At 55.5% G+C, this 27,926-nt stretch overlaps 2 protein-coding genes across 11 annotated transcripts in view; one reads left to right on the top strand and one right to left on the bottom strand.

The window, feature by feature from the left end:
* DNMBP (dynamin binding protein) overlaps positions 1 to 8,703 on the top strand; it is a 36,129-nt gene extending 27,426 nt beyond the window's left edge. For 9 of the 10 annotated variants that reach the window (XM_069796704.1, XM_069796705.1, XM_069796709.1 and 6 more), the window contains 12 exons: positions 551 to 650; positions 1,184 to 1,331; positions 1,857 to 1,874; positions 2,549 to 2,748; positions 4,124 to 4,254; positions 4,496 to 4,600; positions 4,807 to 4,935; positions 5,362 to 5,694; positions 6,150 to 6,332; positions 6,408 to 6,606; positions 6,704 to 7,158; positions 7,486 to 8,703. In XM_069796704.1, coding sequence (XP_069652805.1) covers positions 551 to 650; positions 1,184 to 1,331; positions 1,857 to 1,874; positions 2,549 to 2,748; positions 4,124 to 4,254; positions 4,496 to 4,600; positions 4,807 to 4,935; positions 5,362 to 5,694; positions 6,150 to 6,332; positions 6,408 to 6,606; positions 6,704 to 7,158; positions 7,486 to 7,671 — 2,187 coding nt within the window. In that variant the 3' untranslated portion in view covers positions 7,672 to 8,703. The remainder of the gene's footprint in view (positions 1 to 550; positions 651 to 1,183; positions 1,332 to 1,856; positions 1,875 to 2,548; positions 2,749 to 4,123; positions 4,255 to 4,495; positions 4,601 to 4,806; positions 4,936 to 5,361; positions 5,695 to 6,149; positions 6,333 to 6,407; positions 6,607 to 6,703; positions 7,159 to 7,485) is intronic. The other variant, XM_069796710.1, reaches the window with a different exon arrangement.
* Positions 8,704 to 9,552: 849 nt separating this feature from the next.
* Positions 9,553 to 27,864, bottom strand: ABCC2 (ATP binding cassette subfamily C member 2). The gene is made up of 32 exons (XM_009921137.2): positions 27,476 to 27,864; positions 26,729 to 26,902; positions 26,123 to 26,248; positions 24,902 to 25,036; positions 24,361 to 24,483; positions 23,963 to 24,018; positions 23,491 to 23,722; positions 22,698 to 22,879; positions 21,906 to 22,083; positions 21,150 to 21,404; positions 20,577 to 20,642; positions 19,923 to 20,060; positions 19,461 to 19,607; positions 19,074 to 19,162; positions 18,921 to 18,983; positions 18,598 to 18,724; positions 18,246 to 18,422; positions 17,975 to 18,142; positions 17,487 to 17,673; positions 16,497 to 16,629; positions 15,979 to 16,084; positions 15,497 to 15,716; positions 14,867 to 15,021; positions 13,725 to 13,880; positions 13,423 to 13,622; positions 12,673 to 12,799; positions 12,181 to 12,282; positions 11,941 to 12,084; positions 11,513 to 11,671; positions 11,085 to 11,251; positions 10,520 to 10,714; positions 9,553 to 10,078 (listed from the first exon to the last, which is right to left on the bottom strand). Exons 1-32 carry the CDS (start codon positions 27,515 to 27,517, stop codon positions 9,949 to 9,951), a joined length of 4,659 nt encoding a protein of 1,552 aa, XP_009919439.2. The 5' UTR covers positions 27,518 to 27,864; the 3' UTR covers positions 9,553 to 9,948.
* Positions 27,865 to 27,926: the final 62 nt, after the last annotated feature.

Consider the following 27,926-nt stretch of genomic DNA (forward strand, 5'->3'; position numbering starts at 1 on the left):
GTTCTTGGAGGCAGCCAAGCAGAACCACAGGGATCCACAGAGGAAATTCAGCTATGCTGAGGGGAGCAGGATGGTTCTCACTGCTCCCTGCACTCACAGAAATAGCCCATCTGTTTTGGGATCCTGCTGAGCTCTCACCATTGCTGAGAGCAAGAGACCTGGCAGCAAATATCACAGATTCATCTCCTGGGGCGGGAAATGTTCCTTTTCATTTGGTTTGTGGGTTAAATTCAGTGTCAGGAGAAAGAAAATATGGGGTCTTGGCATGGGCACAGAGTTGGTGGAGGAGAGGAAGAATAACAGGTGAACAGAGTGAGGGATGAAATTTCTGGGAAAGAGGAGGACACTGTGGTAGGACACATAAGGAGTGAGAATTTCAGTGCGCTGGGGGATGAAGGAGTGAGTACAGAGTCACTGTGATGGGAGGAGGTCACACCAGGTGGCTGATGTGAAGCTGAGGACTGATGGGTTGCAGAAGGGCAAGGGGGGGCTGTTGGGTCTGACTGGGACATGTTCCCCCATCCAGGACATCTCTCTTCCCATTCCCCAGATGCAGAACATAGACTTTGAGGGTCTTTTTGGAAACATCCACATGGTAATTAGCTTCTCCAAGCAGCTGCTGTCCACCTTGGAGGCTTCAGATGCCATCGGTATGAATTCTGCTGTTACCTTTTCTCAGCAGGCTGGGATGGGCTTTGCTAGTGGTAGGGCAGAACAGTCTAAATGGTGGGAGAGGATCACGGGGCTGGGCTTCCTCCCTGCTGGTCCCCATCACTGCTTATCAGTCCAGCAGTGAAGCCTAGGAGATCTGTGTTGCCCCATGGGTCGCTATGCTGAGAAACATGGTGCCTGTGGCCCTCCATGGCCCCTTGCCCCAAAGCAAGCCCCACTTCTCACTCCTGCGCTGCCAGCTTTTGCTGCTCAGGCCTTGGGCAGCCTGTGCCTTTGCTCTCTGTGTGGTTCCAATGACCAGTGTCCCCACTTCTCACCCTTGGGAGACCTGGATCAATTGAGCTCTCTGTGCTAGTGGGTGATGAGGCATTCTGGGTGCTCTAGTAGCACTGTCTTCTTGAGCTGTGTGTGGAATGGGGACACTGGGCATCTCACCATGAGACACACCAGTGTTGCTGGAGGCAGCTGGGGACCAGGAGACACTGAAGTCCTGCTTTGCTGCTGTCTTCAGGTCCAGTGTTCCTGGCACAGCGTGAAGAGCTGGAGAACGTCTACAGGGTGTATTGCCAGAACCATGATGAGGCCATTGCACTGCTGGAAACCTATGAGAAGGATGAGAAGATGCAGAAACTACTCCTGGATCTGCTGGATAGCCTCAGGTTGGAGCCTCTGGCTGTGGCAGCCACCAGGCTGGGGTAGGGGGATCAGTCTCCAATATCCCTGCCCCTCTGCCAGCAGTGCTTGGACAGTTCAGGTGATGACTGGAGAGGGGCTGGCATTGTCACTGCATAGTTGACCAGGCTCTGGGTTCAGATGGCCCCTGCCCCAATGCACAGGTGCTGGGACACCTGCAGGCCCTCCTAAACTCTGAGCAGAAGCCACCAAGGTACAGAGAAGGTGGCATGTCCTGGATTGAGGGCTTCTGTTTCCCAAGCTCTGCCCCACCATGGCTGGTGAGGAAGGAGCCGCTTTGCCTGGCTCAGCGACTACCAGGGCTCCAGCTTGTGGAGGTTAATGCCCCAGGAGCCAGCAGCGCCGGCTGCTGCTCTGGGGGGCCAGGGCTGCCCACTGCCCTGGCAGCATCACTGTGGGATGGGGTGAAGGCGCTGGCTGTGGGATTGCACGCCTGCCGCCCCATTAACCCATTGCTTTTCTTTGCTTTTTGGCACTCTGTGGGCCGGCAGGAGCCTGTACAGTGAGTGGTAAGTGCATCCTTCCTCTTGGTCCCCGCTTGTCTGTCTGTCTTGGCCTGCCTGCTCCTTTGTAACTAACCTCCTGCCACCGGCTGGGTGCATGTTGGGGGGCCCTAACAGTGCCTTGTGGAGGCACGTCTGGGAGGAGCAGGGTGTCTGTGGCATGATCACAGCAGAGGCAATGTGTGGGCTACACAGGCAGGCAGCACAGGTGATAAGGCGATGGGGGGTCTTGGGCAGGAAACACATTTCAGGAGCCGTGAGCCCCAAGGAACCAGGAGAGCCCTGCACTGACTGTGTTCCTCAGCACAGGCAGTCTGTCCTGCACTGGGGGACAGATCTGGGCAGCTGGGTGGTGGGATGGAGTCTGAAGCAAGTGGCACTCTGGTAAGTGTGATGCTGTACCTATGTGGGGTTTCACGGTGGGTCTGGTGATGGAGGGGACCCCTGACTGGGAAGGGTCACCTGGTGTGAGTGAGGTCTGGAAACCTGGGGTTGATCTGAGAGCATCAGGAGTTCAGGAGTGCAATATGTTTGGAGATGAGGATGGCATGACTTAGGGAGTACAGTGGATTTAGAGGCTTTGGTGTTCTGAGTCTGGTTGGCATTGGTTTGAGGGAGCAGAATTTGCATGGCAGAGCTGGACTGAAACCTGGTGCATCTCCTTTGTCCCAACTTCCCAGGGGCTGCACAAACTACATTAACCTGGGCTCCTTCCTCATCAAGCCAGTGCAAAGGGTGATGAGGTACCCACTGCTGCTGATGGAGCTACTGAGCGCCACACCCGAGGCTCACCCTGACAAGGCACCACTCACAGCTGCTGTCCTCGCAGTCAAAGAAATCAATGTCAACATCAACGAATACAAGCGCCGGAAGGACCTGGGTGAGTAGCTGGGTAGTGCTGGGGAGAGAGAGACAGGAGTGGGTGTGTTGAGGCTGGCGTCTGTCAGCTCCTAAGCCTTAGCTGGCAACCACAGTCATGGAGGGAATCTGCTCCCAAAGTCTGTGCCCTCACAGAAGGGCAGTAGAAGAGCTGCATTTAAAAAAATCTGAACATGAGATACAATACTTAAAGTAGTACAGTATACATTTAACTTTAGCTGTTTCTTGTGATACAGAGATATGAAATATATGCAGTTGCTGTCTACATGGCTATTAAATGAAAACAAAAATGATAAGAATATGTATTTAAAGTTTAAAAATGTAACTTTAAACAAGTAGGGAATTAATCTGCTAGGGCAGTCTCTGTCTTACTGAGACTAAGTTTGAAGGTATATCTGTAGACAGGACAGAGTCGCAGAGGTGCTGGCTGCAAGAGCCCTCTGAGGTCTTCTGTCCAACCTCCTGCTTGGAGCAGGTTTGTCTCCAATGTTGGCTCTGATCAGCCATGGCTCCCTCCAGCTGATTCTCACTGACCCTCAAGGATGGAGATTTCACAGCCTCTCTGCTGACCTGTGCCAGGGATCCACCACCTCTGAGGTGAAGCTGTGCTCCCTGATCCACCCTGAAGCTCCCAGGCTGCCAACTATGGCTGCTGCCCGTCCTTGTGTTGCCTGGCACTGCTCAGAGGAGTTTGGCCCCATCACCTTTGTAGCTGCCCTTCAAGTAGCTGCCGGCTGTGAGCAGACCCCCCTCCAGCTCCCCTAGCTCTCCCTGTGGGGCCTGAGCTCTCCCTATGGGTCAGGAGCTCTGGTTCTCCCACATCTCTCTTGATCTGGGGGCATCAAAACTGGCCACAGTATTCAAGGGCAGCCTCCCCAGGACTGAACGGAGGGAGAAAATTATTCCCTTTGACCTGCCAGCCACCCTCCCTGTTTTCCCTTGGAAGCCCCTGACTTGTGCAAGTCTTACAGTTTACTCTTTCCACATAGCCCCACTGAAGCTGAAATGACATAGGCTGCCTGTAATGATTGCTCATATTTGCTAAAGAAGCAATATAAATACGTTCTGTATGTCCAGTGATTATTGTACACCATTTCCTATGTCATCTTATACTAATGCTATGCATAATCCTATGGAAGAGTTTGAATGGTGGGTCTACAAACTGTAGGTCATATCAAGAGCCAAATAGGGGATTACAGGTGGCACAGTGCTGGATTTCAAGGTGATGTATGGTGTGATATGATACAATATGTGGTGTACTTGGAACTGCAGAGGCTTAGGGAAAGGGAGAACCAACAAGGCAATTGTTGATGAGGCACTGTAAGACATGGGCATTGTGCTGACAAGGGTTCTGATTTCTACATCAATCTCTTTAGTGCTAAAGTACCGGAAAGGGGATGAGGATAGCCTCATGGAGAAGATCTCCAAGCTCAACTTCCACTCTATCATCAAGAAATCCAACCGTGTGAGCAGCCACCTCAAGCATCTCACAGGCTTTGCACCCCAGGTAATGTGCATCAGCTGCCAGATGCACTTAGACCCTGCAGTGCTTCTGCAGTGGTATCTGTTGTCCCCCCACACCCCTTCCCTGATGAGTAGCTTTCATCCAGGCCAGCAAGGCAGAGTGAGCTTAGGGTCTGAACCACCTATCTCTGCTGTTCAGCCTGTGGGCAGGAGGCCCCACATCTCGTACTCTGGGAGGTACTGGAGTCCTGAATTGCCTTCCTTAAGACATGTTTCTCTCACAGCTGAAGGATGAAGCCTTTGAAGAGACAGAGAAAAATTTCCGGATGCAGGAGCGGCTGATCAAGTCCTTTATCCGGGACCTTTCCCTCTACCTGCAGCACGTTCGAGTGAGTTGGTCTGGGTGGGATGCCTAATGCGTGGGACTTGCCATGTACTGCCCCTCCTGCCTGCATAGTGTGTACCTGCAGTGCCGCTGGCCAGTGCTCAGGCCCTCAGCCCTGCCAGGGCCCTCTCTCAGGGTCTGGGCTGCCCTGGGAGGCCTCTTCTCCTGGGCAGCAACCATGGCCGTGCTGATTGTGTGTCCCTGGTGCAGGAGTCGGCTTGCATGAAGGCACTGGCAGCAGTGAGCATGTGGGACCTGTGCACAGAGAAGGGCAGTGGGGACTTGGACCAGTTCCAGAAAGTGAATCGGCTCATCAGTGACCAGCTCTTCTCCAACTTCGTGAGTGAGGCTGTGCTCTTGTGTGCTGGGGGCACCCCTCTGGGGCCCTTCTGCAGATGGGGAGCCCCTGGGAGCCTGCAGGGAGGGTAACACAGCCTGGGAGAGGTGTGAGCACTCCTGTTCGGCTCTTCCCTCTGGAGAGCTTTGATGCCTGTGCATTTATGATGTGTATTGAGTGTGTCTGTTATATACACATTTTTTTACAGCACTCTACATGAGTGGTTCAGGTATTTGCCATAACGTTGCCCACACTGGCACATTTATGTAATATGATAGAATAATTCCTGTTGGAAGTTAACTCTGGAGCTCTGGTGGGTGCCATCAGGAAGACAGACCCTGCTGTGTGCTGGAGGGTGAGCTGCTAGTGTTCACCACACAGTGAGAGCGAGCACCTCATCTTACCTGCTCTGCATTTCTGCCCACCAGAAAGAACGGACGGAGCGACTGGTGAGCTCGCCCCTGAACCAGCTGCTGAGCATGTTTGCGGGGCCCCACAAGCTGGTGCAGAAACGCTTTGACAAGCTCCTCGACTTCCACAACTGCACGGAGCGAGCGGAGAAGCTGAAGGACAAGCGAACGCTGGACGAGCTGCAGTCAGCCCGCAACAACTATGAGGCCCTCAATGCCCAGCTGCTGGACGAGCTGCCCAAGTTCCTGCGCTTTGCCAAGGAGCTGTTTGCCAGCTGTGTGCGGGGCTATGCCGAGGCACACTGCGACTTTGTGCGCCTGGCCCTGGAGGAGCTGAGACCCCTGTTGTCGGTGGGTTCCTGGAGCACAGCCAGTGCTCTGGGCTCAGTGCAGCACTAATCCCTGCGCAGGGCTTGTCCCTGAGCCTCTCTGGGTCCCATCCCATTGCGGGGGAAGCTGTTGCTGCAGTTTCAGGTCCCAGGTGCCTTAGGGAGGGCTCCTGTGGGATGCTGTCAGGGCAGGGATTGTGGGGTCACGATGCAATTGCGTGCAGAGATGGTGAATGCTCTGGCTGCTCCTGGAGCAGTGAGAGGAGAGCATTTGCCTAAGAATCTCAGGTCATGAGTTTGGGGACCACTCAGAGCTGGGTCTAGACAGGACTGCAAATCTAGGCCTGATGCAAGTCACAGGCAGGACTCGGAGCCCCTGCTTGGCCCGGGAGCTGGGATGGTCTGTGCTGTAGCTCTTGGCCACTTTTCCCAGCAGCTGTCACCTAACCATGACCTGCAACCCTGCTCTGGTTTCAGTTGCTGAAGGTGTCAGGCAGGGAGGGGAACCTCATTGCCGTCTTCCAGGATGAGCACAGTCGAGTCCTCCAGCAGCTCCAGGGCTTCACCTTCTTCCCAGAGTCCCAGGCAGCTCCCAAGAAGCCCTTTGAAAGGAAGAGTGTGGAGCGGCAGTCCGCCCGGCGGCAGCCCCTTGTTGGCTTGGTGAGTTCCCTCTGCCCCATGTCAGGGCTTGCAGTGCCCAGGACAACCACTCACACCTGCCTTATTCCTCTGCAGCCTAGCTACCTCCTGCAGTCGGATGACATTCGAGCTGCCCTCCTTGCCCGCTATCCCCCAGACAGTCTCTTCCAGGCAGATCGCAATTTCAATGCTGCCCAAGACCTGGATGTCTCGCTGCTGGAAGGAGACATTGTGGGTGTCATCAAGAAGAAGGACCCCATGGGCAGCCAGAATCGCTGGCTCATAGACAACGGGGGTAGGTGGCTGCTCCCTGCCCTTGGTGCCTGCTGTGAGTCCCCTCCTCTGGTCCCTCTGTGCCCCAATATGAGCTCCCTTCCTCTCTCTCTCTGCAGTGACCAAGGGCTTTGTGTACAGCTCCTTTCTGAAGCCCTACAACCCACGCCGTAGCCAGTCAGATGTCTCTGTGGGCAGCCACTCTTCTAACGAGTCAGAGCACAGCAGCTCCTCTCCCCAAAGCAACACCATGCTGACCTTCAGCCCCACCGGGGCGGCTGTCACCTTCACTCAGAAACCCCTGCAGGACTTGGTCTCCCCAGCAGACCCATACCAGTCCCCGCAGCACCCCTCAGAGATGGACTCCCCCTCTCTGCCCCAGCTTGGCTCTGGTGACAGGACAGCCCCGCTGGAGGCTAGTACAGTGACATCTCAGCGCCGCTACAGCCGCCCCGAGCTGAGCTGCAGCCTTGGCTCTCGCAATGGGCACCCTGCCAAAGCGCATCTCAGGCCTGCGCCCTCGGTGGAGGACAGAGACTCTGGGCTGGAGAGCAGTGAGTCAGAGGGCAACCAGGTGAGCCCTCAGCCTCAGTGGGGGGGCTGGGGATGCTGAGGGCTGACCTCCTCACTTGAGTTGGGGCTGAATCATCCTCCTCCCTGGCAGTGACCAGGGAGGGGTGGGAGGTAGAGGCTGCTTTGTCCCAAAGGGCTGAGGTAGAGGATGAAACCTTTTCTCCCAGCAGCAGAGGTGTAGAGGCAGAGAATTAGACTGCAAATGGGGGTGGGCAGGTGGGGGCATCTCTGGCAGAGGCCAGGATGGGGCTCGGAGCAAAAGCCCGCACATCCGATGCAAGGCTGTGTGGTGTGACCATCCATCTGACACTCTCCTTCTGCCTGGCAGGTCTATTACGCTCTCTACACTTTCAAAGGCCGCAACGCCAACGAGCTGAGTGTGTCAGCTAACCAGAGACTCAGGATCCTGCAGTTTGAGGACATCACGGGCAATCGGGAGTGGTGGCTGGCCGAGGCGCACGGGAAGCAGGGCTATGTGCCCTCCAGTTACATCCGGAAGACAGAGTACACGTGAGGTGGCAGGCAGAAGCCTGCACCCTGTGCCTTGTTCCTGCCGGCACTGCCAGTGGCCTCAGGGAGGCTGACCAGCCCTGCAGCCCCCACTGCTTGCCCTGAGGCTGCGTCCCTCGCAGCCCTGCAGTGGTCCTGGGCCCCACCACACTGGCTGCTACCTCCCCTTCTGGGGAGGAAAAAGGGTGGGCTGGCAGGGCAGGCAGGAGCAGCTTGTGTGAGGGCAGGGATGAGTTCACCTGGGCTGTTTGAGCCTCCTGTGTCCAGCCAGGAGCAGGGGAGCAAAGCTTGGGGCCATGGCCCTGGAGGGTAAGGCTCAACCAAGGCTGAGGAGCTGCTGTGAGTTTAAACTGTGGAAGGCTAATGCTGAGTTTCTAGAGTCCATCTTTAGCCAAGTAGTGTGAAAAGCAACCCAGGCCCTGTGAATGTGCTCCCTGTGCCTTCTCAGCAGCAGCAGGAGCCTGGTCTCATCTGTCTGTGCAGGACCTCGGGGTGGGACATCTACACACTGCCTGGGGAAGCAGCTCTGAGGTCCACTAAGAGTAGCTGAGCTCCAGGGCTGGGATGAGCCCAGCCTCTGAAAGCCCCCACGGCAGGGTCCCTAGCGGGTGCTTCATCCCCATGCTGGATCTCCCAGGGGCTCGGGCCTCTCCAAGCTCTGCTGCTAGCAGCAGCCATCAGGTTCTCATCTTCCAGGTATCTCCGGTGCCCAAGACCTGTCTTTGCACTGCCATGCCCACCTGGCTGCTCTGGACTGGGGCAGGGCAGAAGGCAAAGCACAGGCTGTTCTCCAGCCTGATTTTTTGGGGGGCTCTGACCAGGACTGCCTCACCTGCGCTTTCCTGCAGGGCACTGGAGATGGTGCTGATGTTCTGGGAGGGTAAGACCCTCCCCAGAAGGGATGTGGTACCCTTTGCCAGGGTGGTGTGTCTTACCTGCTGCTGCCATGTCCTGAAAGAGGGAAGCTCCCTTCTCTTGGGACAATATTTGTATCCCCTGTACTGCTGCTCTGTAAATAAAGATTTGCCCTTGTGTATAGGAGGGGCCTGTGCAAGTGTCGGGAGAGCTGGGAGGAGTGCCTGGCCAGTGCTGGGCTAGGAGGGCAAAGCCCACAGGCTTCATGGAGACCCTGCAGGGCTAGGAAGAACATTATCCTTTCAGTGGGGTTCAGAATGCTTCTGCCTTGGCGTTTGTGCTAGCTGCAGCTCAGACACTACAAAACCCTCACAGGGAAGTTCTTCATTAAGATGAAGTGATTGCGCTGCCCTCTCCCCTGCTGTGTGTTACATGACTTGGCTGAGGCTGCGGGTGGCTTGTGTCCCTCCTGCCACCAGCAAGGGTGAAGGAGTTTGCCCTGCTGTAAGTGGGTAGGCAGCATGCACATGGGCACAGGCTCCCTGTATGCCAGCAGCCGATGTCAGTGCTACAGCTCCTGACTTCCATGCCCAAAAGCAAAGAAGGTTCAAGAGTTTGTCAACAGTAACCACCAGATTTTGTGCATGTCAGTATGGCATACACACATGCCCACACCTCTCCAGCTTATCTATCTCCACCACAGTCAGGTTTGTAGTCTGGAGCCGCAGCCCAAAATCTGCCCCACTAGTGGTTATGATAGCCCCAGGGACTGCCTCATTTGTTGGCGCTACTGTCAAAGGAAGGGAGCTGTAGCCGTAGGGAAGGCAGGCAGGCCCTGGCTTCTCCACCTCCACTGCTGGCAAGTAGTGTTCATGCCTGGGTACCACTGTGCAAGTCAATTTGGTCTCCCCACCCATGTGTGTCTGGATAACCTCTGTTACCATCTTCCCTCAAACACTAGCCAGGTTTGAAGCTAAACTGAGGCTTATTTAGCATGCCTTAAAGTCAGACTTTCAGTTGGAATACTAGAAACAGTTACAAAAGTTTATAACACTCTTAGATTAATCTGTAAATTTCATTCCATAGTGCTAAAGCATATCTGAGCTAGGTTCCCCTGGCATGGTGAAGTACAAAAACTAAGACCCCCACGGGGGTCATGGTCTCCCATGGCAGACTTTTCCCCTCTATACTGGAATAAATTATGCAGCTCCAGACCCTTATGTGCACAGCAAGCAGGGTGGGGTAGCAAGGTTAACAGCTCACTCAAGTCCAGATCCTCTGTCCTGGCCAGCTAAGCCACTCTGCTTCTCAGCTGCAGAGAGAAATTCCTGGGCAGTCCAGCAGCAGGGAGAAGCTGCTGCCTGCTTGGCGAGTGCCAGTGGGAGGGAGCTGCCAACGCACACACCCGCACACTGGTCTGTTCCACCTACAGCACAGTGGTTTCTATATTCATGATGCCAGCGTCCTTTGCCATTGCGGAGAAGACACCGTGCTTCTTGAGCAGCTCCTCAGGGCTGTCGTATTCCACAATCCTCCCAGCCTGCAGCACCATCACCCTGGCAGCAGGGAACAAGAAGGCCTGAGCTCCCAGGATCCGAGCTGATAGCACTGCTTGCACCAGCACTACAGCCCCACCGACCCTGACTCCTCCTATAGCCACGTTATGTGGTTCACCTCCTCTCAGCACAGAGGTGAGGGCACAGCTCTCCTCCCAGTGCTGATGGGGTAACACACATAAGATGTTAACAACGCCTCTATAGCCTGTTGCTGTAAAGAAGGATGCCCAAAAATGTTTCTCCACACAAAGACGTAACTGCTGCATGGCCATCCTTCCCATCCCTCTGTTCTCTCCTAGAACCTCCATATATTGCTGTCCTGGGAACTGCATCCACCCCTGCCCTTCTCTGCATCCTTGTTTCTGCTGCTGGCCACCTCTCGCCCCATCCTAGGAGTCCCGATCCCCATTCCCCTTGCCCCACAGTACTGCCCCACGGTACCTGTTGCTGTCCATGATGGTATGGAGGCGGTGGGCAATAGTAAGGACAGTGCAGTCAGCAAACTCACTCCGGATTGTTGTCTGGATTAAATGATCAGTTTCCAGATCTACGGCTGCTGTCGCTTCATCCAGGATGAGGATCTTGGCTTTGCGAAGGAGGGCCCGGGCCAGGCACACCAGCTGCCTCTGCCCAACACTGGGATGAGGTAGGGAACTTGAGTTACTAGGCAGACACCAGCAGAGCTTCTGCAAGCCTACTGCCACACGCTGCCCTGACCCCAACACCATGCCTGCCCAGCCCTCCCTGGCCTTTCCCCAGCTGATCATCTGCCACCATGAGCACCACGTCCCTCAGCATCTTGCTCTCTGGGCCACCATGGAAGGGTTGGCTCACGCTGGCTCCCTGGCAGCCTTGACTCCTGGACCTTTTTCTCCCACGCTTACTCCCAGAAGCTTCTGTGGCCTTGTCCCTGGACAGCCGCTCTGCTGCAGTCTGCTGTTCCAGGCTGGTCCCTGGGACCAGGGGAAGGGGGTGGTGCTGGGCATGCCTCCGCTCCTCTGCTCACCTCAGGTTCTCCCCCGCCTCGCTCACAAGATGCAGCAGCCCCTCGGGAAGGTCTTGCACAAATGTCTTCAGGTGGGCCAGCTCAAGGGCCTTCCAGACCTCCTCATCCGTGTACTGGTCAAAGGGGTCCAGGTTCATCCGCAGGGTGCCAGAAAAGAGCACAGGGTCCTGCCAGGGACAGCACCATCTTCAGCCACACCACGGCCATTCAGCAGGGCTGAAAGTAGCTGCTGTAGCTGCTCCAGGCCCCCGAGTTTGGCCACAGCCGGCCCGCCCTGCTGCCTGCAGCTGGGCAGGGGAGGTGGCGATGGCATGCCCACGGGCCATTGGACTCTCCGCGGCACCCAGGGATGCGTCAAGGGCAAGGCGGCACCCAGGGAACAGAGCCTGGGGAGGATGTGCAGCAGTGGGGAGGTGGGGTCAGCTCACCTGAGGGATGATGGTGAGGTTCTGGCGCAGGTCATGGAGGCCGATCGTTGCTATATCCACCTCGTCGATGATGATCGTCCCTCCAGCGGCCTCCAGCACCCGGAAGAGGCAGCTGGTGAGGGAGGATTTTCCAGCCCCAGTCCGTCCCACAACCCCAACCTGTGGAAGCAGCTATTTAGACCAGCTGACAGGGTTGAAGAAAACAGGGCAGATGCTCTCCATCTTGGTCTGGTGGGCCTTCCTGCCCTGCATCTGCAATCACCATCTCCCAGATGGTCTCCTTTGGTCCCTGCCCCACAGCTCAAGTCCCCAGGAGCCACGTCCCATCACCATCCCTCCCCAGACCACAGACCCAAGCTAAGAGGACAGAAACAACTTTAAGACCATGTCACTACAGAAAGGGTGGAGTGAGGGCAGACAGTCCTCACCTTCTCAGTGCTCCCAATATTGCAGGTGATCCCCTGAAGAACCAGCTCCAGTTCAGGTCGGTAACGAACTTTGTAGTCAACAAACTGGATCTCACCTTTGCTGGGCCAGCCATGGGGTGGACGCTTTTCTGTCACCCACGGAGCCTGGAGGCAGAGGAGCATTAGGAGGGGTTGCACCCTGCGATGCTGGCTAGCACCAAGCTGTGCAGCAGGTGTTTGCCTGGACCCTGGTCTCCTCACCTCGTTCTTCACCTTCGTGTACTCATGTACCCGCTCCACAGCCACAATGTTTGTCTCCAGCTCTGAAGACGTCCGCACCAGCCAGTTCAGTGTCTGGGTCACCTGTGTGGCAGAGCCAGAGGATGCAGAGCTCAGTGGGACCCAGGAACAGCCACCTCCCATCTCAGTTCAGGGACTCAGCCTGGACATGAGCATCCCTGGCCTGGCCCCTAACTCTCCACTCCCCAGCCCTTCAAAAGCTTTGCTGCAGCATCTCTGATCCACAGTGGGAATGTGCTCCTCCCCATGGCGGCAAGCATCGCCCCCACACTGGGATGTGTGTTCCCCTGGCTCCATACCAGCTCCCCAGGTGATAGGACACCCCAGCTAATCCCCTTTCTATGGATCAGAGCTGGAGGCAAGGCAGCATCCTCCAGCCAGCCCAGAGCCATCAGGGTGTTGCTTCCAGAAACAGCCCTGCCCTGGAATAAGAAAAAGCTTTCATTGACTCACATTGAGGGCAGAGGAGATAGAAAGACCCACGATGCCGCCCTCCAAAGTGCCCTTTGAAATCACAGCTAGAAGCGCAGAGAAGAAGACCACCAGGCTCCCAACGAACTCCAGACGGATGGCCAGCCACCTGCACCGGGAGAGCACGGCTGAGGGGTGGTGGGAGAGGCATCTGCCTGCACCCAACACAGGGCCCACCAGTGACACAAGCACCCCACCAGCATCCCTGCACACCCAGCGCTGAGCACTGTACACAGGGTACCTGCACCTACACAGCATGTGATTTGTAGCCAATTCTGCAAGCAGGTTCATTTTATCTGTCAGCCCCTGTGTCTCACACACAACCTCCTGTGCTGGTAATGCCATGTATCAGAGGAGCCCCAACTGTACAACCCTCACACACCTTAAGTATCTACCCCATAACACGTCAACACCAGATACTGTCCCCATCGCACTCCCACCTGGCCTGGAGCATTGGCCTCTTACCAGAACCCACCAAGAGCATCTCATCCCTTGACAGTGCAGCTCACTCTGCCCAGGCTCTGGACATTTCTAGGGGGCCATACTCTGGCTTTCAAAATCACCCTAAAACGTCTCCTTCCCACAGATGGTGTCCCTATCCCAAGCTCCCCCAGTTCCTACACAGACTCTCAGTCCTGAGATCAAGAGGGAGAACTGCAGCGTCTCAGGGACCCAGAAGCTGCTGGGCAGAGGTGCTGCAGGCTGTGCTGTGACATAAGGAGTAAAAGTCACCTATTTGAGACTATCCAGGAGTAAACACTTTTCTGATTGATGTCCATAGTGCTCTCATTCTGCTGCAGGAATCGTTCTTGGTGTCCAAAGGCGCGGATCACAGAAAGCCCTGACACTGTCTCGCCAAAGTGGGAGTAGATGGGAGACCTAGTTACAGAGTCCAGACGCCTTAGCTGGCGTGACGTGGAGACATAGAAGCGCTGAAATGAGGGACACAGCTTGGTTACCAACATAAAGTCCAGCAGCAGCAAAGATACTGCTCCAAGCAGGGCAGAAGCTTCTCTCAAGCCATGGTTACTCACCAGCACAAAATAGTAGAAGATGCTCAAGGGAATGATAACAAGAGCGAAGAATGGGGTGGCCAGGGAGATCATGAGTAATGTGCTAATGATGGCCATGAAACAGGAGAGCCAGCTGCGGAAGGACATGGGAATGGTCTCATCTATCGTGAAGATGTCCTGGAGCATACAAAGAAGTGTGGAGAAGCAGTCAGTGACCCCAGAAAGAGGGAGAAACCCAAAGGCCCCACACATACAGGGTTCCTACACATTCATGTGGTAACAGTGCCAGACACTTGCAAAAATATTGGATGACACTGGATTGGTGTTAGGGTCACAACCCCACTTAGGGCCACAGCTCAGCTTGGGAACAACTGATTTAACAGAGAAGCTTTCTCTAATATTCCCCTGTTGCACAGACCAGCTTTGGGAACTGCATCTTCATCTGGACCCAGGATGCAGGAGCAGAAGTTGAGGCAGAAAGAGGGACAGGGCTGACTCCAGGTCCACACAGGTGCACTCAGGTCTCCAGCTGGTCATCATCTGTCTCCTAGCTGGGCACCACATACTCCCTCATCTCAGAGTAAACCCAGCAGGCCCGTAGGCTTGATCTCAAGAGAGATTTTTATTCCCCAAAATCAAGAGGTGGCACCAAAGGAAGAATTGGAGTGGCAGCACACTTGAAACTCCCTGTCTGTATTCTCCCTCCTTTCTCATTTTCTCTTTGTTTTATGAGCTTCATTTACATAGCAAAGACCGTATATTTTGCCGAGAGTCCATAACCAGAAGGACAACTCATTACGGGACATGAGCTCTAGGCTCCTACCTCTCTTGGTAATCTACTCTGGACCCTCTTCAGTTTCTCCACATCCCTCTTGACCAGGTGGCCCCAAAATGGGACACAGCATCCAGGTGTGGCCTCCCTAGCACTGAGCTGAGGAGATGATAACTTCCTGTGATTTGCTGGCCACTCTCCTCCTAGTATAGCCCAGGAGGCGGTTTGCCTCGCAGTTGGCCTCGCATCCACTATGCCCTTCTGGTCCCTTCCAGGCCCTGATCTGGGCTCATCTGTGCAGTGCTGAACAGCAACAGGGTTATGTCACCGTGCAACACTCTCCAGACCTGCTGGAACAAGCACCTCCTCCATACTGGGGCTGTTCTCTTACCTTGGCAAACCTATTCACAATGCGGCCAGTCGGGGTCGTGTCAAAAAAGCTCATGGGCACACGCAGGATGTTGCTGAGCAGTTGCCGATGCATAACCCGGGAGGCTCGCATGGCACCACGAGCAGACAGGATGGTTGCAAAGAGCAGGAAGAGAGCTGCAAGGAAAGCATAGGGTGGTCATCACCAGCTCATGTGTGATACTGGACCCAGGCACCCTTTGGCTCAAGAGACACATGAAGCAGCTCCAAACCAGCAGCTCTGTAGCAAGCCGCTGTGACAGTCCTGCATCCCACTTTCTTGGAAGGCCCCAGTAACTGCGTGCCACCAAAGGGGAAGAACGCTAACCCTTTGGGAAACCCTTGGGCCCTTGCACTATCTCCAAACTGATTAAGGACAGTGATCTTCAACCTAAGGGGGCAACACAGACTTCTTGGGGCAATTTATGCTGGCTTCAGACTGCTATCTGTCCCCAGATCTGCCAGGAGCTGGAAGGAAGGCAGCAGCTGGCAAATTAACACAATGGTGGGTCCCCTGCTCCTTGCTGCACTGCTGGCTGCAGGCCTTGCAAGCCATATCCCTTCTGGACCACGCAGCTGAGGTGAGCAGGATCCCCTGTGCTCCCATACTCGCCTTGTGACACCCCCAGTGCCCCAAAGACACCGATCCGCAGGTCCCGCTGCTCTGTGGGATAGGTCTGGTTCAAGTAGCGCTGCGCATCGTCAGTCCAGGCACTGAGCCACAGGTTAGTCCCCACGAAGGCGACGTACTGTCCAACGTAGCCCATGGCAACCCAGAAAGAATACCACAAGCCAACGGCATGCAGGTACCGCAGGTACATGGAGAACTTCACCTGTGGACCAATTCAGCCCATCACCGCTGCCCAGCAAACGGTGGCCAGTGACACCCAGCACAGCCCTGGGACTCCTGCCTTGCTACCCACAGAGCTCCCCTCCACCACCTTGCCCACCAGTCCCAGGCAGCGCTGTCTCCTTCAGTGTCTCTTGGCTGCAATGGGGCCACAGCCAGCCAGCACCGGCTTCTATGAGCCACAGTCAGGGTCTTGTAGCACTGAGCCAGGGCAGCACAGTGCTTCATCCATCCATCCTCCTCACCTTGCCGGTTTCCACAGCTTCTTTCTCAATCAGTTGCTGGCCTTTCAGCTTCTTGGGGGGCTCCTCCTGGGCCTTCTTCCAGGAATTGGTGCTGCTTTTACTAAGGCTGCAGGGAGGTGATGGGCACCATAGTCACAGGGTGCTGGATGGGTCCTACTCTCCTGGGGGTCCATGCCCATGGTGCATTGGGACTCCAGTGCTGGAGCCCTCTGGGAAATAATGTCCTAACTGGGGCAGCTTTGAATGAGCCTTGTGGAAGCCCTAGGCATTTGCAGCTCTGAAATCATAGGCCTTACCCCCAAAAGCAGGACCAGCCAGCAGCAGGAGATTCAAGGAAGACTACAGAGTAAGGCTGTGACTAATGTAAGTAAAGGCAAGATCAGATGCTCCTGACCCAGTCCAGCTGGTGGTAGGAGCAAGTAGGGAGGCTCCTAGCCCCTTCTCTGCAGGAACCCTCTCCCCTAAGGAGCAATGCAGGGGCCAGGGGAGGGAGCTGAGAGCTCAGGTCGAGTTCCCACCTGCGACTGAACTCTCTCTGACGGATGCTGGCGTCGCGCTTCAGGGTCATGGTCACCACATCATCAGGACCCTCCTCCACACAAGGCTCAATGTCTTCATCACCCTGCTCTTCATCCCCAGCTAAAGCAACAGCTACAAGCACAGGGATGAGGGAAGGTAGGGTCAGGCACTGAGGAGAGAACAGATCCCATGCACCACACCTCTGCTGCATGCAGCTCCGCTCCGCACCCCAGGCCCAGGCTGTGTCCTACCATCACACATCACACCTTCTCCAACCCTGCTGCAAGCCCAGTACAGCAGGAGGAAGAATTCTGTTGTGCTGGAGAGAGAACTGACAGGGCACTTAAGGCTAAAGGCCTTCATGGAGGCAGTCCCTGCTGCTGACTTATCCCAGTGCCACTGGTGGGACATCGAGCAGAGATTTGTGCTAGTTTAGTAGGTGCACAATCTGGTAGGTCATGTCATTCCAGTTCAGGAGCATCTCTTTGAGCAGGTGGAGATGGGTCCTGTGGGGATGAACTGGGAATAGCCAGGCTTTGGCTGGACAACTGGGCTGCGCCCCAGCAGGGTGAGCATCCACCTGACCTGACACCACTCCTCCCTACAGCACTGGGGGACATGATAAAGATGAAATGTTATCCAACAGCACGTTTAGAATAAACCAAAGATCCTTCTCACCCCAGCATCACTAAGGTATGGAGCCTGTTGCCACATAAGATTATGGGACCCATAAATGAACTAAAAAGAGAGTGAAAAAATTAGGCAGGTCCTTCACTGGCTGTTCAACACCATGTCTGGATGCAAACCTTAGGCAGAATGTGCTTGTGCTACTGATTGCCAGAAGCTGGGAAGGATTCACAGCAGCCACCACTGGGGCCTGGGCTGGATAGAACCAGGTCAGACTGACGGATCAGGTCCTGGGGTTTTCACAACCCCAAGACATATGTGTGGCCCCTCTAACTGCTGCAGCCCTGTCGTGTTCCCAGTACCTGTGGTATTCTTCTCTGAAGCATCCTCCTCCTGGCTGCCGTACAAGTTCAGGAACTGGGCAAAGGCCCCCCTGTTTGCAAGCAGGGTGCTGTAGGAGCCGTGCTCAGACACTGCTCCTGCCACCAGCACCACGATGTTATCGACCTGGGGCAGGAAGCTGATACTGTGCGTCACCAAGATCCGTGTCTGCAACAAAGTGGTTGCAGGGTAGTGAGCATCAGAGCATGCCTTGCCCCCCAGCCATGGGCCTGCAGGCTCTCCATCCCCTACCTGGGGACCTCTCTTGTTATCACTGCCTGGCTACAGGGACACAGGGCACCCCTCTGGGGACCCGTGAGGCCTCTCCTGCCTGCTGCAGCCCCACGTGAAAGCCACAGGACCCCTCTCTGTCCCAAGCAAGCAACCTCAGCTTTCCATGGATGGCCAACACCATGCCAGTGCCATTCCTGCCTGGCCAGGTGGTGGGGAGGAGGGCAGGGGTGCTCACCTTCTTTTGCAGCAGCCCTTTTGGCCCCAGCACATGCTCGAAGAGGTACTTGCCGACATGAGCATCCACAGCAGACAGGGGGTCATCCAGGACGTAGATGTCTGCGTTGCTGTACACTGCCCGGGCCAGGCTGACTCGCTGCTTCTGGCCCCCGCTCAGGTTAATGCCCTGGAAGGGAAGGGACCTCTCTGAGCACGGGGCCGGCACAGGGCAACAGCTCTGTCCTCTGCTGCAGGTGCTATGGGAAACCCACAGTGCCCAAGGCTGATACCTTCTCTCCAATCTCTGTCTGGTCACCCGCAGGCAGCAGTTCCAGGTCTGGAAGGAGGGCGCAGGCCTTGATGACCTGCTGATACCTGGCTTCATCCAGTTCTGACCCAAAAAGGATGTTGTCTTTCAGTGTGGCGTTCTGGATCCAGGCCTGCTGGGGTACATAGGCCAGGGAGCCCTGGAAAGAGAGACACAAGAACAGCTACCTTGTCAGAGCATCAGCCTGAGCACCGCCACCTCCTGCAGCCTGTCCTTGCCCTGAGCCACCGCTCCGGGAACAGTCCTGCCCTGATGCCTCCCCATTGAGCTCCCAAGCAGCCCCACAGCCCCCTGCACCAGCTGGCTTGTCTCACCTGGATGTTGATGTGTCCCTTGATACTCTCCATCTCCCCGAGCATGGCTGACACCAGTGAAGATTTGCCTGAGCCCACAGCCCCCACCACGGCCACCAGGCTCCCAGGTACGATGTCCAGGGTGACACTGCAAAGACATGAGGGCTGAGGAAGCAGCACTGCCAGGTCACCCACCAGCTCCTGCGTGGGACCAGCACAGAGTAGCGTCTCTGGGGCACTTGCTTCTAGCAGCACTGTAAGAGGCAATTGCCATCCCCAGCTAACAACACAGAAAGGCTCCCTCTCCCCACCCATCTGCCCTCAACATGGCGCAGAGCACTCACTCTCTTATCGCAGCATTGCCGTCCTGCTCCCAGGCAAAGGTGGCCTCCGAGAAACGCACAGCGCTGCCTGTCAGCAGAAAGCCATCCCTCAGGGCTGGGAAAGCCCAGGGTTGGGCCAGCCTGTGACCCACAGGGAGTAACCTGGAGGTTCACCTGCCTGCAATGGGGTTGTGGTGGATAGCCGAGGTGTCCAGGTCTTCTCTGCCCAGGTAGCACTCCAGCCTCGCAGTCGACACATTGGTCTGCCATAGCAGAAAGAGGATGGCATGTGGGCAGGGGGCATAGCTGGGCAGGCTGGCAGGAGCCCCGTAAGCAGAGCACCTCAGACACAGCCCCCACCCAAGCACCAGCCCCAACCTCTGAGCCCCAAGCCTGTGTCACATATGGGGGTCCCATCTGACCCCACTGCCAACAGAGTCCCACGCACTGACCCCCGGGTGTCCGAGGCCCAGCTCCATCACACACCTGAGCCTCATGTGTTGGTTTGGGCAGAGGTATCATAAGATCCCCCTGCACCCCCTGTCCTTTTTTAAGGCTGACCTGCACCAAGGAAGAAAGGACCAAGGGCAGCATGGCCATGGGGAAGCGCAGCACGTTGAAAAGGGAGATGGCAGTAAAGGCTTTCTGTGCATCCAGGATGTTGTTCTCATCCACCAGCACGTAAACAGCAAAGCTGGCCAAGGAGACCTAGGGCAGATGGCAGAAAAAGCCACCATCAGTGTGGTTGTGTGCAGCCCAGACTCTCATGCTCCCCTAAGGCCTCAGCAGTGCCTTCCTGCTGGGACCTGTTTCCCTCCTGCTTTCTTTCTCCATTGGGCTCCATCTCACCACTCTGATGGGACCCCTTTCTACCACAGCTCTCCTGCCAGCAGCCAGGACCATACTTTGCATCCCAGGCATCTGTCAGCCAGCCCCTTCCTCACTGCAGGACCACTCCAGCTGAGGTTCCCAGTCTTTCCCATCCCCATGGACACAGCCCTCCCCAGCCCTGTTAGCACTCACCAGGAAGGGGGCACACGTGAACAGGAAGATAGAGATTGACTGCAGGTAACTGAAGTTCACCAAGTCCTTGAGCTCACGTGCCCGGACCTCATTGACTCGCTTCTCAAATGAGGGCTCCCAGGCAAAAAGCTTCAGGATCTGTGAGATGAGCAAGGTGAGCGGGTGCTGGCCTCATGGGAATGCCCACCTCCACATTCAGCTCACTGGTGGCCAGCACCTCTGTCACCAGCTTCTGGCTTGCTCGGAAGCCTGCTTGGCCACTGCATCTCCCCTCTCCTGTCCTGCCCCATGGCTTATAGCACTTCCCCACAGCATTCCCACTCCCTCATCCTCAGCTTACAGGTCACTGCCAGCCCCTCTGCCACCATGGCAGCCTGCTCACCACCACAGCCATCCAGGAAACCCCCAGAAAACCCTCTCTTGGCTCCCAAGTCTTGGTCCAGGTATCCAGAGCTCCTTCCCAGCCAACCTTTCAAAAGGTGAGGAAGCCAAGGGAATTGCAGAGACTGAGGCTTGGCTACCCCAGACACAGAGGCCCCAAGCTAGACTATAATGTTGGTGCTGTAGGGTTATACGGGTGTGCTGCCTCCAGGTACAGTGCACCAAGAAGAGGGGTGCAAGAGCTGCCGGGGGGGTCTCCACTCCACTTCTCACCTTGATTCCATTGAGGATTTCACTCATTATTTTCATGCGTTCATCCTTGTTCTTCATGTTCCTCACCTACAAACAGAAGAGCCAGAGGTCACCTAAACCAGACAGCAACTCACCCTTGGAAATATATCCAGGCTGCCACAGGGAAGGGAAGGGTGGGCTCCGGAGCCCAGAGAAGCCATCCCACAAAGCTGGACCTTGTCTCCCTGGGGCTCTGGACAACCAGGGAAAAAACAGCACCCTGTTGTCAAGTAGAAGCTAAAGCCTTATGTTATGGCTGGTAATATCTCGCTTTCAGTCCTCAAGGCTGCTGTCAAACACATGACTGCAGCATGGAGCACTGTTCAAGTTCAGCTGTGATGGTAGAACAGATCTCACATGCCTCCTGCTCATCTCAGCTGATCACCCCCCAGCTCAGGCTAGAGACATGCCCAGCCCAAGTCAGATGAATTTCCTAGGTTGGGAAAGATCTGCAGCATAACAGGGAAGAGTAGGGGAGTGTGGAAAATGAGTGAGGAGAGCAACAGTGGGCCTCAGGAGTGGGAGGCCAGGGAGGATCTTGAACCCACCACTGACCTGGATGGTTTTGGCCTTGGCAACCAGGAACCCATTTATGGGGATGAGCAGCACGATAACTGCGATGCCAGCCAGAACAGAGGGGCCCAGCTCTCTCCAGAGGAAGACAATGGACAGGATAATTTGCAGGGGGGATGACCACAGCTGGTGAACAAAGTTGGCCGTGTCCATGAACCTCTGGGCATCAGCTGACATCAGATTCACAGTCTCTCCCACCGTGGACTCCTTGCGGGTGGCACTGGACATGGTGAGTGCCTGGAGAGCGAAAGCATAGTCACCACAAGCCAGTCTGGGAGCAGCCTGGCTGCCAGCAGCAGGGCACAGAGCAGGGAATTAGCAGGCCAGGCTGAAACTGCTCCTGGGTTTGCTCCAGGTGCCTCTCTGCTGGCCACAGGTGCTGTCATCACAGCCTGCACACCAGGAGCCACTGGATGCTGGGGGCAAAGAAACACATCCCCATGCAGGAATCCTAGCAGAGCTGCCTTAGGTGTTGCACTGCTCTGAAGAGAAACCTCCCTCGGCCCCTGGTAGCTGTCAAACACATGACTGCAGCACCCAGGTCCCAGGCAGAACTAGCACCCAGAGTGTCCTCAGTGCTGGGTGAGTGTCCCACAAGCCAAGCTCTCCCCATTGCTTCCTGGGAAGTAAAGGACATATACCCCACTTACTCCAGGTTGATGGGGTAGGAAATGGATGCCAGTATCCCCAGCCCAGCTTGGAGAAAGCCAGCAGGGGTGATGACAGGGCCATACCAACCTTCTTGTAGATGGCAGCAATGAGACTGGCACGCACATTTATGCCAAGGTGGAAGCACAAGCTGAAATACTGCTGCAGGCAGAGGGACTGGATCAGTGCTGTCAGGAAGAGCAGGATGGCATACAGATAGCCTTGCCAGGCAAAGGACTCCTCATCCGACACAAAGGTGATCAGCAGCCTGGAGGGTAAAGAAGCCCATGAGACCCCCACCCTACTGAGATAGACCTGAGCAGGATGCTCCAAACCAATGCAGGAAGAGCATCCTCACGAGAGTGGTGACAGAGACCCTGCCCCAGACAGCTGGCTTGATGCTCAGCAAGCTGGGGACCCCTGTTCTGCTGAGTGTCCCTGTTCTGCCAGGGATGCTGCATTTCACATACAGCAGTGGGTCACTAATATCAGATCATCCACAGAGACTGTGTGGCTCTGCAAAACAAACTGGGCAGGTCCTGTTGGGCTGAGCTGGACTGACTCATGAAGGGCCCCAAAGAAGAGCCAGGACTGTCTCCAGGGAGGGAGCGGGACTGCATAACAAAGGATGTAGGGAGCAGGGAGCAAGGTATCACCCGTAAGAGCTGGCAGCCAGCTCAGGTCAGTTCTTCATTAAACTGTAACCCAACACATTCTCACAGCTTGGTGAGGGCACAAAAAGTCCCCAGGGTGTGGGGCTGGGAGAGGTACACATATGGAGATGGTGGGGTTGGATGCAGTGCACATAGGGAAGTGGTGGGGCTGGGTGCAAAGCTAGGACATGGACATGGGCATGGACAGGGACAGAGAGAAAGGACTCACTTCAGCAGCTGGGGGCTGACGAACAAAAGTCCATCATGCACCAGCTTGAAAGCCACTGATAGCAGGAGGTTCTGCCAGAAGGTCTTGCACAGGGTTTTCACCAACCAGCCCCGGGGGAAATCCTTGCGAGGGCCAGAGTCCCCTTTGTCTCCCTTCTTCTTCCTCTTTGGCTGCTTTTCCTCCTAGAGGGAAGCCCACACAGAAGTAAAGGAGCTGGTTGTACAGGCTTCCTGCACCTGGATCCTGCCACAGACCCCAGATCAGGGATTGTTATGAATGAAGCCTTAGCTTCACCTCCTCTCATATTCCCTCTTGCTGATCTCTGCTCATGTCATACACCCCCAGTACTAACACCTCTCTTGTGTACCAAAGAAAATTATTGCAAACCCCAGACCAGGCTGAACCTCTCAGGCCAAAAATCAGGCACCCCAGGAAGAATCTGAGGCCAGGGGTGGTCATAGAGTGATGTTCACTCTGACCGCATTACTGGAAGGTATCTGGGGTAGGGAAAGACAGAGATAAGGGAGCTGCTTGTACTGCAGACTTGAGGGTTGTTCCTGTCCTTCTGTAGGGCAGAAGGATGGAGACTTTCTTGGTCTCTCAAAACACGGGGATCTGCCGAGGACAGGGAATACCCTGTCACGGGTTCCCCCATCCTTGCCCATGGCCCTGCAGAATCAAAGAGGGGAAAACCCAGCAAAGGGGGCTGCAGGGAGGTGAGGTGACCCTACTCCCCAAGGCTGGACCTGGATCTCTCAGTCCCATGCAAGGCCAAGAGTAGGAAGGGATTTACCAGCACCAGGATGTCTTGGCTCTGGGCCTTGCTTATGTTGTTCCCATGGTCTGGGTCACCTTCCCGGTGTCTTTTCTTGCGTTTACGTTTCTCCAGTTCTGCTTGGGCCTTCCTCACCGCAGTCTTCATGTTCTTCTCCAAAACAGCATAAATAGCCTGCGTCTTGTCTTTACCTTTCAATTCCCAGATATCCTCTATCTCCAAGGGTTTGCGATAGCCCTTGAAAACCATGCTGTGGGGCAGAGAAATCTCTCCTTAGCAAGTTTCCTGTACTGCACCTGTTGGAGAGTCCTTGCTGCAAATGCAGAGCCTTTACACCCAGCCTGGCCCCAACCTCAGGCTGCACCGAATGTGGTGCCTCTCACAACTAACTCCAAGCAGCCTGTGCTGCAGGCTCCCCCAAACAGGGCTGGGCCAGCCCTAAAACATGCCTGCAGTTTGCCAGCCCAACCTCCCACGGAGCCCTGCTTACCTGGTGTACCATTCAAAGGTGATGGAGCTCAGGAAGGAGGCTGTCACCTCTGGGTTCTAGGGCACAAAGCAAAGCGCGTACCAAGAGATCATTGATGCTGAAAGGTGGTGTTGACAAGAGTTGACTCAGCACCCCTAGCCATCAAGAAACCTGAGGTTTCAAACTGTGCCAGCTCCAGCCCCAGGAATCCCATTTCACAGCCAGAAGCAGCCTCCCCTTGGACATACGTGCCAAAGCCCCAGGCTGCAGGCTCCAGCTCTCACTGTGCCCCTTGCTGAAGCCCCAAGGTCTTCCCTCCCACAGGGGCCAGGAGGAGTCTCTGCATGGAGCCCACCCTGCCCTGCACAACGCCAGCCAGGATGCAGTACCCCAAACCCACTCCCGCAGGGACCTCGCACCTTCTTCGTGATTTCCTTTGTTTCTGGGGCAACATCTGAGAAGCCCGAGACAAGAAAAAGCAGCAGCTGGAGCCCGTAGGAGATGAAGAAAAGGACAAACCGTGGCACGTCAGAGATTGGCACCTGCAGGAATGGAGAGCCCAGAGTGACTGCTGGGGCTTGTCTCAAGGCCACCTGGCACTCAGAGACAAGATCCATGCCCAGGACAGCAAACAAGGCTGGGCCCAAAGGGGCAGTGCAAAACTTGCTCTGGCTCCTGGCTCAGCTTCCCTTCACTACCCCTCCCTGCTTCTTCCTGTCCTCCTCCCATAAGTCCGTAAGGGGATAGATTGGTCCTGGAGAGCTTATGCCACCCCAAAAAGACAGGATGAATTCAAACAGCAATTCCTTCTCAGGTCTCTTCTGGTTCCCCAGGGTCCTTAGGGCAGCTGGGACCTCAGTGATACCACTGAGAACTTGTCAAGAGATGAAGTCTGGAGGGACTTTCTTTGGGGACAGAACAAGACCATGGGGAAGCACAGAGCTTCCTGCCAAACCCAACCTGCAGGGCTCTCCGGAGGAGTGACTGGAATGGCAATATCCCACAGAGCAGGGACAGTGTCCAGAAGCAGAAAAGTATCCCCGAGTCTCTGCGCAAGCAGAAGCGTCGTGCATCATGGATCAGCAGGACCAGGAGCTGGGGGAAGGAAAATCAGTCAGAGGTTCAGGTAGGGCTGCAGGACTCAGTCTGGGCTCTAAATGTGCCTTTGGAGCATGTGTCCTGGGATACCAGCACGTGTGATCTGCTGGGATTCACTGCCTTGAAGACACTGAGCTCCCAGTGCCTGAGGTCGCTGCCAACCCTACATAAGTTTTGGAGTTAATCATACAGGGCAATGGTTTATTTCAGGAAGACATAAGATCAGGCTCCTCATAAGAAAAGCAAGGTCTGAAGACACCCTGACATTACAGCAGGGCACTATTTCTCTTTTTAGCTGTTCTCACCCCAGATTCTCAGATAATGCCCAGCTGTGAGGAGTCACACCCTGTCTCCTGCATATTGCCTCCAGACCTGGAATTAAAGCCAGATCAGACACCCAGCAGCGCAGCCTCTCTGGGCAGTCCCCTTGACTTACAATCTCACATGAACTCTGCACGTGAAACTAAATGACATGACAAAATACAAAGGACAGCAAATTGGGGTGTTACTTTTGCTTTTAAGTGTAGCTCCTGAGAGTTACAGCTTTGTAAAGACTGTTAGAATATCCCATGTCTCGTACAAGATATCTGCAACTTCCATGCACATATTCCATCAAGCTAATAGCCCCTGTGTCCTCAGCTTTCTCCTCTGCCTGGGTATCCTGTCGCACTTCTTGACTCTCCACACAAAACTGAGCCGCAGCACATGGGAAGCTGTGAGACATCAGAGCAGCAAGCCATGGTCCGATGTTAATGCTATGCAGTCAGTCCTGTGAAACCCATACTGCTGCTACTGAGGTTTCTGCCAGAAAGCTCAGCTATGCACACAGGCATAGTATCTACCCCAGTTTTAAGGATAAAAGGAGGGAGCACTGTACAACCAGACACCCACCCTCAACCTATCACCCTTGTGCACCACCCACAGATGTTCAGGGCTAGTCCCTACCCATCCTCCAGGCTACGCTTCCCTTGTGGACGCAGCTTCCAGCTGATCTCTGCTATGGGAAGTTTTCTGCTGCTTGGCCTCATGGTCTCACACCCTGTCTCTCTGGTGACACAGCACATTTACCGGCTGATCCCTTACCCAGGTGCCAATGTACAGGCTGGGGTTTGTGTACTGGACAGCTGGCAGGGGGGCCTGGTCTGTGTCCTCTACAAACGCCAGGGCCAACTCCGCCACTGCCGTCAGCATCAGCAAGGCAGCCAGCACCTGCGGGGAGAGGTGAGCAGCCGTGAGGGGAGACCCAGCCCATCGTGCGCACGGGAACCACTGGGAGACAACACAGTTGGGCATAAAAGCACAGTGTCCCATACACCGTTACACCCTTTCCAACTCAAACCTGGCCTGGGAAGCCTTTCTAGGACCCTGTGAAGCTGTAGCACTTCCACAGGAGCACTGCCATCATTTTAAGCTTGGAGGATAACAGCCCACAAGATGAGAAGCCCCCGTACACACCTCTGCCCCCCCTCCCAGTGCATCCCAGCCCTGTTATGCCCTCTGTCCCAGATATGCCTCATCCCGGGCCCCCCTTTACATTTCTGTCCCAGATGGTGCCCTAGCCCATTGCTCCTTCTCACCTACATTTCTTATCTCTCCATCCCACACCTCACTCCAGCCAGAGGCTTTCCACCACCCCTCCACCCCAGGCTGCTCCAGCCTGCCCTCTGTGCCCCCTCAGCCCCACTCTACCTGTTTGATGATGTAGAGTTTGGTCACAGATGATTTCTTGGCTCTGGATTTGCACATGGGCAGGAGCTGCCATGGAGCCAAAATCCAGAAGAAGCCAAGGGGGACCCAGACCAGCACAGTCTGCTGGAAGCACATGGGCAGGTCGGCATCTGGACGAGTGAGGTAGGAGGCGTTCTGGGGGCAGCAAGGACAGACAGCCAAGTCACTTGGGATGGCCTGACCCTCACCTGGCTCACGGCACAAGAGCCACCACTCCTATAGCTCCTGCCCACCCTGCTCCACCCTATCACACCCCTCTCCTCAACACCTACTTTCCTGGCTGAGCATTTCAGCACTCAGCCGAGGTCCCAGGTGACGTCCCCCTACCCATCTATCTGCCTGAACGTGGAAGGGCCTCCCCCACAACCACCCCTTACTGGACCCAAGCCAGGTGCAGCAGCTGGACCCAAATCATCCCGCAAGAGGTCCGTGCAGGGTGTCCTGTGTTCCCAGCCGGGCTGCAGGGCTAAAATAGGACAGGGCTTACTCAGGGAACTGTCATTTGAATTGTTGTTTCATGGATACCACGCAGGCAGCACATAGCGCTCAGTGCCATGGCAGTCCTGGATAAATACCAGAACCTCTGCTGACCACTGGCAGTTGAGTCCCACTGGCTGAACAAGCTGTGAGCCTTGGGATCTACTGCTCTCCCCTTCTACTGAGCATCCTATCCCAAGAACGGGCGATGGAGGTGATGCAGCCACTCACCCAAAAGACGGAGCCACAGAACTCCTCCAGGGCTGCCGACATGGCTCAGGGGAGAAGAGACAACAGCTCCTTCCCCTTGCTCTGCCTGGCTGTGAGTCCTGGGTGGATGCTTGGGACAAAAGTCCCCACACACCCTCAAGTGGTGTTGGGACAAAATGCCTGATGACACACAGTTAATTGTTAACTTGGTGCTATTGCACAACACCACAGACCAAAGCAGTGACCAAAAGGGCTTTGGAAACTGCATGGGCTCTGGGGAAGGGAGGAGAGGAAGACCCAAGAAAGAGATCAAAGGGGAGATGCAGGGAAGCCACTGTCACAGAGTCACTGCAGGACACCACAGCCATCGCTCAGAAACCACAGCCTTCATCAGTGCACACCAACAGAGACAAACTCTTATGGACCCACTAAAGACACTACTTTAGTGCAACAGACCTCTCCTGCCAGAACA

Source organism: Haliaeetus albicilla, chromosome 11 (genome assembly GCF_947461875.1).
Source record: "Haliaeetus albicilla chromosome 11, bHalAlb1.1, whole genome shotgun sequence".
Lineage (NCBI taxonomy): Eukaryota > Metazoa > Chordata > Aves > Accipitriformes > Accipitridae > Haliaeetus > Haliaeetus albicilla.

Excerpts from the sequence above, each read along its gene's own strand:
- ABCC2 (XM_009921137.2), bottom strand. The coding sequence starts at position 27,517 with ATGTCGGCAGCCCTGGAGGAGTTCTGTGGCTCCGTCTTTTGG. Across the intron at positions 13,881-14,866 it reads TTGTGAATAGGTTTGCCAAG|GACATCTTCACGATAGATGA; the intron begins GTAAGAGAACAG and ends TGTATGCTCCAG. Across the intron at positions 12,283-12,672 it reads CTATCTCCTCTGCCCTCAAT|GTGACCCAGACACTGAACTG; the intron begins GTGAGTCAATGA and ends TCTGCCACACAG.